The sequence below is a fragment of the Mya arenaria genome, chromosome 1 (genome assembly GCF_026914265.1).
Source record: "Mya arenaria isolate MELC-2E11 chromosome 1, ASM2691426v1".
NCBI classification, from domain to species: domain Eukaryota; kingdom Metazoa; phylum Mollusca; class Bivalvia; order Myida; family Myidae; genus Mya; species Mya arenaria.
The window spans coordinates 8,641,740-8,654,052 of NC_069122.1; the positions used below are offsets into that span (position 1 = coordinate 8,641,740).

General features: G+C 32.8%; 1 protein-coding gene across 1 annotated transcript; it reads left to right on the plus strand.

Moving 5' to 3' along the window:
- Positions 1 to 4,206: 4,206 nt before the first annotated feature.
- Positions 4,207 to 7,980, plus strand: LOC128236276 (uncharacterized). The gene is made up of 5 exons (XM_052951162.1): positions 4,207 to 4,213; positions 4,602 to 4,706; positions 5,109 to 5,171; positions 7,092 to 7,206; positions 7,869 to 7,980. Exons 1-5 carry the CDS (start codon positions 4,207 to 4,209, stop codon positions 7,978 to 7,980), a joined length of 402 nt encoding a protein of 133 aa, XP_052807122.1.
- Positions 7,981 to 12,313: the final 4,333 nt, after the last annotated feature.

Consider the following 12,313-nt stretch of genomic DNA (forward strand, 5'->3'; position numbering starts at 1 on the left):
TGATGTAAGGCTTTGATGCATTTGTAATAAAATATAAAACGATATTTGTATATATGTATTAATCAACATGAAGCGAATGGAAGACTGATTCCGCTTGGTGGTCAGCTGTCGTGTGTTCAGAGGAGATCTTTGCAATCCATTGGATTTTTCAACCATGTGCTATTATTTATTGACAAAATAGAATACCTATATTGGTCAATTAAAAGGTTGAATAACAACCTGCGTCAGTTCAATTATATCAATATGTTTTCTTGGGTTGTTTAACATGACAAATGACTATGCCATTCATTAATAATCTAGTTAACATACTAGCATATACCATGAGCAGGTCATATTTTTTAATTATCTTTTTTCAATATCTAATTAATAATATCACATTAACCAAGTAACTATTTCGTTAGAATCCAAGTAATTACATATCGCAAATATCTACATAAATTTATCTACTTACATGCTTTTGTAATAAAAGCCAAAATTAAAATCTTGCGAATCATATTCGTATGCTTGCCCTCAAGAAATTAAATACAACACAAACCAGTGTCTTAACATTTGAAAGCATTTAAATAGTATAATTTTAGCCCCATATCAGAATGAAATCATTAAACAAATCCATTAGACAGTCCTGCCAAATATTTTGCGTTATCGACCAGGAACATTAAGTCGTAAATATCTCTAAGGAATTAAACTGTTAGAATATCATTACGTATTAACTATAAAGCTTGTGTATAGTGATACAATATATTAATAATAAACATTATATTATTAAAGCTTACCAAAGATTTAACATGCTCAATTGGGATAAAGTTGCTGATGTTATATAAAGTAATTTTATTATATAATACAAGCACCCAAGATGGTGTAACGTTATATATATTTATTAAACACAGGAAACTGCAGACACAAACCAAGTAATTGAACATTTAACAAATACGATTTTAAAGGCAAAAGGCTAAGGAAAAACATACACTGAACGAGAGTAACAAATCGTTCAATTGAATAGATGTTTGGATGAACGTTCTAGAACGGCCAGGTTTACAGAAATTCACGGGGGGAGGGGGGATAATCCAGTTTGAGCCCTCGAATTCAATCACTAATAAACAACGTGTTATGAACGTGATTCAAATAAATGTGTTAAAAATAAATGTCTTCCATGTCACGGTATAAAACAGGGAAAGAATAGCGTGTGCTAGTCTCAGTTAAAAGGATTCTCTTTCATATATTGGCGCCATCGGGTAACCTGTTTCAAATTAAGCGGGCGCACCCGCAATATTTTCATGTGAGAATTGACAATATTGCTGCATGCGCTGCCTTTATCGCGTTTTTAACTAAATTCAACAAGGACAATATCAAAACGGGTGTATTGAAATTTCCGGAATGGTGAATTGTTTCAAGTATCTTTGCTTTTGTCGTCCAAAATTTGAGGAACTTTTTGCTTGCCACGTTGGTTTAACATGAAAATGATCAAACCATTTTGATTTTGAGTGAAATGTATGAAGTAGTGGTTTAAGAGTTCGTAAGGCCTCCTAGCACTCATTTGCTGCATTATAGGTCACAGCAGAAAGCAAGAAGTGTATAAACGTTTTATATACTCACTCTTCTGAAAAATTACTACTTAGCCGATTGTTTTCAATTTTCTTAAATGTTTTGTTTTAATCATTTTATTAGTACATGAAATAACATTGATGTACATCGGTTATATTACTATATATGTGTTTAATTTGATACATGTTTAACGTTATTAATGTTACAAAGCTGCTCGGGTAACGCAAAATCCCTTTAGTCATGGATCATGAATTTTGATTATTAATGTGTATGTGTGTGTTTTATCACAAGACGTTTATTTAACCACGTAGTTAAGCAAGTTAATAACACTTCAAAATGTCAGAAACAAGCCTCGGAAAACAAACTTAATTAGCTAAAGGATCATTTTTGCTTTATTTATCATTTTTTCATTATCACATTTGATCACATTGAAACCCCCCTAAGCATTCTTATCTGACTATTATTTGTTCTTCCTGGTGGAGAATGACTATTCATTAACCACATGGGGCATTCTTATCTGAATGTTATTGGTTCTTCCTGGTGGAGGATGACGATTCGTTAATGGGAAGATGACCAAAACTGCACACGTGGTCTCTTGAATCAAAACCAAATCAATCATTAATCAAGTTATTTTTTTCCACACAAAACACAGTGGCGTACCTAGTCTACTTGGCGTCAAATCAATATTGGTTACCCCCATCATTGACAAGAGCTCGGAATAAAAGCAAAAAACTAATAGGTTGTATATCCTTTATAACGTTTTACTGGCTACAGTTAATTGTAATTTTACTGAATATTGGTGTGCTTGGAAATGAATCTTTCATTACTGTATTCTTCAAGCTATTCTTACAGAATGGGACAACCCTCCTACTCTCACCTATTTTAACATAATTTAATTATATAACATAATTTAAACCAAACTAGTGAAATACCTCTACTTGACAACACAAATGTACGAACGTACACTCTTAAATGCGTCCTTGAAAAACAACAACATTCATCTTTCAACTTTTTTGTAAGCAAGAAATTGTTAACAATTGTTAAAACACTATCAATGCATGATATGCACTTAATCTCGGTCAAGACCCGGGTAAGTTCGATTACCTGATATCAGCCGTTGTCATGTAGGTATAATCATCAAAACGCAGTAAATTTCAAACAAGCTGTTTTATCTTTACTTGTAGTATCGTCCGATGGAAACAGGAAGAACTTTTGTATTTAATGTCATAGAATGAAGAGTTTTTGAAAGAAGCGATTTTACTTTAAGCAATTTTACAGACGCCATGGTTGTGTTTATAATTTTGTTTATGTTGGTAGCATATTCGTCTACTTTGCAAGGTAATATACAGTTTATACACAGCTATATATATTTTTTTTACTCTTAGTAGTACTGTTTTAATAAACATTTGTCAATATATATATATACTATGTGAATTGTCTTTGTTGGATTGTGTAGTTCATATGTGCATCTAAACAAGGTCATGATTAACTTATTGACTATTGTTATTTCCTTTTTTGTTTCTATTATATATTGTTTGAGGGCTTTTTTTCAAAATATTCGTATTGCAATAGATGGAAATTGTATTTAAGAATTGTCGTCTGCACTAGATCCATGTTTATCTGGAAATCATCATGAATTCCCTTCCTACGGATTTAGAGCTAGACAAGATAAATGTGCACTACAGATGAACGCTCCATGCGATTATTACCTGGAGAAGAAATGGTACATATCTAGCTTGGGAAATTTATTGAACACTTGTCCGTCTATTGGAACCTGTGGAGTTTCGTTTCCAGCGTGGATTGACGGTATCTCGTTTTTAATTAGCTGTATTTATGGTTCGTAGTCATAAGAGTACCCTTGCAGGCGTTGTTTCTCGGTAATTCGCAGTGTATTATTGGCATGAAATATTGCTTATGATTCGCGTACATTAACAACAATTCACAACCGAAAATGATTAAAACCGCTTTTAACCATGAAATGGTTGTACAATTGGCGATAAAGTAAATAATGTTTAGAAAAATCAGTACAATCGGTGTTTATTGTTTATTGTGACGTTTTTGGATCTCCTCTAATGTTTAACTGATTCCGTTAAACTAAAATAAAGGAAATAGTAAATGCTTGGCTCCCATATAATGTACTTGTGGTTTTAAATATATCTTCAAATGATTTAGTTTAATTTAAATAATTCATTTCAGCTCGATGTGAATGCAACCGAAAACAAAAATCCACCTTTCCTATTGTTCTAGTAGAAAACATCATTTGTTTCCTTTTTAAGAGACCCAACAGAGGACCGAAGCCGCTACATATTGAGCGAGAGGCGGACACCTATACCAGTAAAACACTTTCAAAATATTTTAGAGATGATATAAGTTCGTATATATTTGTTATTTACAGGCCAATTTCCGAGTGTTGCTGATGGTATAGTTAACAGGACTGTATGCATTAAGAAAGGGAGTTGGTGTTGTAAAGAAAGAGACCTTATGGTGAAAATCAAAAATTGCAATGGATTCTTTGTATTTTATTTGCCTTCTCTGAAAGAATGCCCAAGTGCTTATTGTTTTGGTAAGTATTTGGATTATATATAAGGAAAGAGAATTCTTAAAGGTGAACTTGAATAATCTTTAGTAAGTTAGATGACATGAAAATAATCTTAAAGAGTAAGAATGGGCGGTTTGAGCGTAGCGACGAAGAATACAAGCTACTTAGCTGACTAATAGTCAATGGAACGTTTGACGCAGGGAGTGTGCATCAGATGATTGGCATTACGTGGACCTTTCAACACCTTTTAAACAAGTTTTTTTCATGTTTAATCATAGTGTATAATGATTGCATATATGCAATTTCATTTGCTGAAAATGTGTTTTGCATTCTTAAATGCGATAGCAACATTTCTGTTCCAATGATATTGGCTTTTACCAGGTTGTGTTGTATAAGACTTATTTTGTCGATGATCAGCTATCCATATTTCTACATTGTAAAAGTTGATATAAGATATACATATAACCATGCAAATTAAAAGTTTGTTAAATAAAATGTACTTAATCATAATTAATTTTAGACTCACACCTCCTGTGCGAGGCAACAACAACCTCTCCGGCACCATCAACGCCATGGACCTCATCATCACAAATACTCTCAAACGCAACTACTGTTAAATCAAATGGTAATAAGTTGTTGTCTGTGATATTCAACCCATATCTGAGAGAGAGAGAGAGAGAGAGAGAGAGAGAGAGAGAGAGAGAGAGATTAATTTTAAAAGATTTTATGCTGAAAATCTGAAAGGTACAAGCCGAATTCATTAAGTAATGGAAATATGCCAGATGTGTATTTAATGAACAACACACCATCTGTAAGGGTACATATGCCATGTGGGTATTTCCTCAAGTGGACGTCTTTGGCCAATTTTATCTTTCTTTATTCACTCTTGTCGCTGCGCCTGTGAATCGTATTAGCAAAGTAAGGACACATAATTTGTAATCAATACAAATAGATACGATATAAATATTTACCTCTTGTTCTTGATAACAATCAATAACATATATCTAGTTGTATGTTTTTTGTTTAGATGCGACCGAGTCTTCGACGGTGAGACAAACTGTGAAGGGAGACATAAAGATCGGATATTCGGGTTTGTTTGTCTTTGGGAATCAATTATTATGGCGCTTGAATTAATATTTTTACCGACAGTTCCAATGAGATAACCCCAATATTTAGATGCTAGCCAACTGTCCGGTAAGCTCAGTTGGTTAGAGCGCTCGTGGGTTCGAGCCCATCACCGGGCGCGCTTTTCCTTCCAGAATTACTGGTGTCAAAAACAAAAAGGTCAGAGTGCCTGGATCTGCCTGAAAGGTTAAAGTGGAAGGAGGGAAGTGTTAGATGGTCAGAATAATCAGACCGATTAGCTCAGTTGGTTAGAGTGTCGTGCAAGTGTTTCTGTTGTCATGGGCTCGGGGTCAACATAGGTCGAACATTTCTTCCAAAGGTTATCATATAAGCACGAACACCAAATTTTACGCATCGGCTCGGCTGTCATGTTTTAACCAATTTTATACATGTGGTTTTCTTACGTTGTTGGTTTTCTATAAATGAGTAAGGGTTTTGCTCAGTTACTTTCTATATCAAGACAGGTTATCTTTCCGACAACGTTAAGTAAATCATAATTAGTGCGGACTAAGCCAGAGTGAAACTAGCACAACACATATATAAATGTAAGCATGAACACCAACGTAATACAACACAGGAACAAGCGTAATAGACAAAAAAGGAAGCGTACAGAGTTTTATGTTATTTTTAAACCCGTCTGTGACTAGATCCAGACCACTCGATTCTTTAGAGAATCAGCATTGTCAATTACAATAATTATATTATAATGAGTTTGCCTAACATACGCTAGATATCTATTATACTTTTCCAGACCTAGAGTCGTTTAAATCTATGTTTGATGTAAGTAGATACAGGAATGTATTTATGTTATATCTAATATGAAAATGAAAGTGAAGCCCAAACAGACGTACTACTGTCTGGATACTCTAGATGTATCCAAATTCAGGTTCCAATATCACGGAAATACTCAAGTTAATTCTTAATCTCAGTCTCAACTCTTTTTACCAAAATAAAACATCATATAATACAAAATTGTAAATGTATTTACCCTTTTTAAAATCGCATTAAGCTTCATTATGTTGATAAACAAATTCGGTCAATATTTTATAAAACAAATGAGAGCAAAAGTTGTACTTGAGTCCAATTGATTATTTTGAAGTTTTACTCAATTACATTTTGTGTTGTAGAACTAATTCTTTTGAAATTATGAGCAATAATGTAAATCAACAAAATGCTTGTGAGAATGTGCTTTTAAGAAGTAAAACATTAGTAATATTTAATAATGTCATATTGTAATGTGGAAAAATGAGTTGAGATTGAGTTGGAGATTTGACTTAAGTATTTCCGTGATATTGGGGCCAGGTCTTCCAGGTACTAACAATTTTTTATCATTACCTACACTCTGCATGGTTATTGATCACAATGATACTTCCTTGAATAACGTTATGAAATAATGTGTCATAATCGCCGAGTCATGCAACTAACCGGGAACCCCCTTTACAAATGATCTACTATATTAAGTAACTGATGCAATTATATGTATTATTTATTCTCAACGACAGTTAATTAACATGCTATTTGTGTATGTTGTTTTGTGGTGCCGTGATTCGTTGAACGTCTTTCGTCGTTGAATATGTTGCCTTTAAACTTTCCAATAGTTATAGTTTTGACAATTGGGCATGCATGAGTCATTTCGATTGCACATAAGTATCTTTGAAAAAAATGGTTAGACCGATGCTAATATGTTAATGATATATTACAGACAACGACCAGTCAATTGCCTTGCTGACGGGCCGGTCAACTTCATTATTGACGGGCATTGGTATTGATACAGATGTTGTCTGATATCTAAATAATTAATTGCAGACAGCAGCGGTCAACTGCGTTACTGACGGACATTGATATTAATACAGATGTTGTCTGATATCTTAATTACTGATTGCAGACAGCAGCCGGTCAACTGCATTACTGACAGGCATTGGTATTGGTGCAGGTGTTGTCTTAGTTGCTGTTGCATTGGGTGGTTTGTTTTTTATGTTCGGCAAATATGTACAAGCCAGGTAAGTTAAATAATATCACACAGCCTTCATATTTTTTTGCAATTATCTGGAAGTTGTTGTTCTACTCTAGTGCAAAGATAAATAAAATTCAAATGTATGCACGATGTACTTGACAAGTGATTCTATGACCGCAAAGAAGATTGCTTCATTGTTTCGGAACATGTTTTGACTAACAAAAAGAGTTTATAAAGAAAACAGATTTTTGCATCTATTCATCTATCGTCTCAAACAATAAAAACAACCCAATCGGATTCCAAAGCTTGTCTGTGTTTATATTTGAAAAAGGGCCATAACGGGACTTTTAAAGCCAGAGTTATGATCCTTGATACTCACCTTTCTTTGTTAACTCATTTACTAATGTCCATGTGAATATATATATATGACCATACATGACCATACATGATATATATATATATATATATATATATATATATATATATATATATATATATATATATATATATATATATATACACATATATTTAAATAAATATGGTCATGTTTCTGCCAAACGATGACTGCACCGACACCGCTGCTGACTAGTTATACAAATCGGCATGCCTTTAATTTATTTTAAATGTACTATACGTTATTCGTTTTGGGATGTTATTTAATGATACTGCATAATAAACAAAATATAATTTGCAAAGTCTTATTTTCAGGAACCCTTCTCGGATCAATATAATGGAGAAACCTTTAAACAAAGGATCTATTGCAAAAGTGTACGTTAACGAAACTTTTGGAGCGCCTCTGGCCTATACCCCTAAGAAATAAAACTAAATAAAAGGGTGAGCGTATATCAGAATGAATATTAATGAACATCAAACCGAAATTGCTGTTTTCAAACTTTGATTGCAGTTTGTGCTTCTGAATGAAAACATCAATTAAAAATCTAGAAGCAACGAAATGTGTGTTTTTTATGAATTACGATTTTTGTAATCGATAAATCTCTTGAACTATGGAAAGGGAGCTCAGACCTAGCACCTATGAAACTCTGAGTCAATAATGATAACCTGTTTGAATTTGTTATATCTATTTAAGTTTTACGACGTCCTTTTTTATTTGTCCATTCTGTATAGTTGCTGTTACTGTGAATTGTTGATTTTATAATAAATCCTCTAAAGGACATGATTGTACAGAACGCCCCCTCCCCCACAGTTAGTTCGAGTTGCAATGTGTGCTTGTTTGTTTAGATACAACTGATATATTTTAACATCTTGGCACCACAGTTACTTCAAACAAGTTGATGCCTTTTCAAAACAATTCAAACATTTTTATCAATGGATATTAAAACTCAAATGATCACTATATTCCCATGGCGTAAGAACATTATTTTTTTTTTTATAAAAAACCTAATCTCGCTACCATAACATTTCAGCCCCCATAGGGTTTGATGAATACCACAGCACGCCGCCTTGACATTTAAACCCGACCCTTTTAGGATAGATGAAATATGTAATAGTCTGGTAATAGAAAAAATCAGATTGATCTTAAAAGGCATGACCTTTGAAATACATTCAGATATGGCCGGAACATTCACAATCGTACATTCATCTCTATCTGAATATTGTGCCCTGTGGCATATTCATATAGAAACTGATGTCTTTGGCACAAATAGAACCATATGCAATATGAAATCGAATCAAAATGTTCAAGAAAAGCATTACAAATAACAGTGTTTATATTGTATTGTCCCAATTACATACTACCAACTCAAAGTTAAAACAAAATTAGTATAAAACAATATGTTTTACAGCAGACGCATGAATTAAAGAATATAGTAATAAAAACGATGATTAAAAAAATAATATTGAAATAGTCAGTCGAATATAATTATGAACCATTCAGCCTAAAAAATGCACTTTTATTGCGAAATAAGATGTACCATAATTATTTTAATTTACCGAAAAAGATTATCAATATTCAATCATATTCAATATCGAAATCAATGGTTCTTATGAAGGATGCCATGTTTAATTTGAATGAAAGGTGCAGAAAACACAGTATGTGTACCTTATAAGACAATAGTTGAAATATATACTGGCTGATTTATGTCATATCATGTTTTCAAATTTTCTTTGTTAAAAGGTGAAAACCTGAAATGACAAAAACTAGCGAACAAACAAATGTATGATAGTATTTTGATATTATACGTTATATGCTAATAATGACATATCAAATTCTTTTCCTGTATGTCTTCTAATGAATCAGAATTCGGATGGCCGTTACCTAGTTTACAGTGTAGGCTGTAGCCAAGGAAGAACAACATGTCCTAAAAACTCTAAATATACAACAGATTCAAAATAGCGTAAAATACTAGAGCAATGTTTTTATTACAACTGTTCGAGTCGTCGTCAAAGGGGTCTTTTTCACGCAGTGGCGTTCTTATTTCACGAACCCATCCCAGTACGTGTTGCATAAGAATACCAAACAAGTAAAGGTATTTCACCACCACGTACCTCGTTGTCTTCTCTACAGTGAGAACTGAGATATGTGACCTAGTTTTTGACCACAAATGACCCATATTAAATTTTGAACTTAACATAAAAATTATCAAAACAATCTTTCTGACAAATTTCCAGGATATTTGGGCTGAAAATTTAACCTCTAGAGGTTTTTCCATATTTGGGCTCTGTAACCTAGTTTTTGACCCCAGAACCCATATTCGTACTTGACCTAAAAATATCGATTTCCAGGATATTAAGGCTGAAAATGTTACCTCTAAAGTGCTAACAAGTTTTTTTTTCCATTTTTGGGCTATTTAACCTAGTTTTTAACCCCAGATGACCAAGATTCGAACTTGAGCTAGAAATCAATGAAACAACCTTTCTGGCAAAATTCCAGGATATTTGGTCTGAAAATGTTACATTTAGAGTGTTAACAAGTTTTTTGCCTATTTGGGTTCTGTGACCAAGTTTTTTTTCCCCAGATGACCCATATTCGAACTTGAGCTAGAAATCATCGAAACAACCTTTTTGACATAAATCATCTAGAGTGCCCTCAAACAAAAAAATATATTTTTGAACATGTGATGGGTAAATGTTTCAAGGCTTTTAAAGTACGAACCTCATTTTTCCTAAATAACACTTGAGTCTAATGACACTATGATGAAGTGGTGAAAACAAAAATAAAATCATTGCTGAACTAGGATGGGATAAAGTTCAACCCAATATAAGGAGAATGTCAGACAAACATTTATTCCACAACTCTCAGTCTTTGCTCTTGCTCTCTGAGTGACCATGATGTGAAATAAAATGAAATATAGTCATCGTTTTGGCATATAAATTGAAAAGTTAGAATTATGTATTTTTTTAATTAATATTTATTTGAGCTATATATTTAATGAACCTTTAATATGCCTCAAAATGCATTTTGGTTAAGAACTACTTATATCATAATAAGGATCTGTTTCTCGTTTATTGTTAAAAATTCGAAATGGTCTTAAAATAGTTTCTTAATAGATCACACATCATACTTATAAGTATCCATATGCACCAACTGATGAATGAAAGTTTTTTCTCCAAGTTATTATCAATACTTTATTAACTAAAAGTGTCTCGTTCACATTTTTTTTTATCACAGAAAAAATCATTTCATTTTGAATTTTGCACAAAAAGATGATAATATTCAAGTTGGAGCTTTATTGTTAATATTGATTGTTAATGTGACAGAACTAACCAAGTTATGTTATACATGGGAAAATACGACTGCATTTCTTGTGGTAAGCAAACTTCATGCAAAACGTAATGTTTTAAAGTATCAAAACTATTATCTTGCAAGTGTTGTAGTCATCATTATCGAATGAATTTTTTATACAAACAAAATACATTTCAGCGTTTGATCACGTGTCCGCTTAGTCTCGCGGAATTAACCCCTCCGTGGAATGCGCGTTCGTAATTATTTGGTCGACTGATCACACTACGAGGGCCTAAAATACAAACTCCATTGAACGCGGTCAGTCGATATGGGGAAGCGGAAGAGCAGTATTTTAGGTAATATAATTCCCCCAACCACACAAACTTACCACAAAATACAATCATTACAGCCTTTACATACAAAACGTGTGTCTCCTTATCGAGTCAGTAAGTTGTTTTGACGAGATCGGTAAGTCATTTTAACGAGGTACATGCTCGTTTAAACAAAATACAAAAATAAGACCTGTATATGAAACCTCAATGCTATTCCTGTACGCAGCTGGCCTAAATGAATATCGGGTTCTTATATTTCAATTTTCATTTACTTATTCCATCAATGCTTTAATAAGTACAGCACTATGACTCACATATTTAGACAGTTCAGATTAAGAACTATAATGTTTTGTGCGTTATGGATCATAATGCAGATCATTAGAAATATTCAAAGTGGCAGGGCTCATCGGCATCACATCAGCATTTTTTTTAATAGCTATTTTTTCCAAACGAACGTAGTAAATCGATACTAAACCTTTTAACTGATAATATCAAACATCACATGAACAATATATTGAATAACATTATATAAAGTGAAAATGCTAATATTTTCATTGTTTCAGAAGCGTTGGGCAAAACTGATGTCGGAGACTTCGTATAACTTCAATATCGTACCACGACTATATCGTTACATTCTTGGTTACTCTTTCCAAAAAAATGTTACGAATGCCCCTAGTACGATATTGTAGTGGTTACTGGTACGAAGACTCAGTAAGTCGGTTGAAAACCCATACATTGCTATCAGATTCTTGGTTTGAACGCCAAGATCGATAAAACATTACGTTGCAAGTGAATAGTGTTCAAATACTAGTATGAATTATTCATTAAAAATAAAATTAATTCATCTCAGTTAAACTAACCTTTACAATAATTAATTAGACTTATTTGTTCCGCTTCCAAACAAACAAAATGGCGTCCAATGTTCAATTGATGTCTTCAGGGAGTTCATTGTAGCGTGAAATGCAGATAAATATATTTATATTTTATTCCATAAACACTTAATTTAAGCGATGTTTTGTGAATTTGTCATTAGCATTAAAAGTTCAAACGACAAAAACAAGTTAGTTTCATTCTGTATTGCACATTAATAAATATTAGATTATATTTATATTATATCATATTATATTTATTTTCGTAGT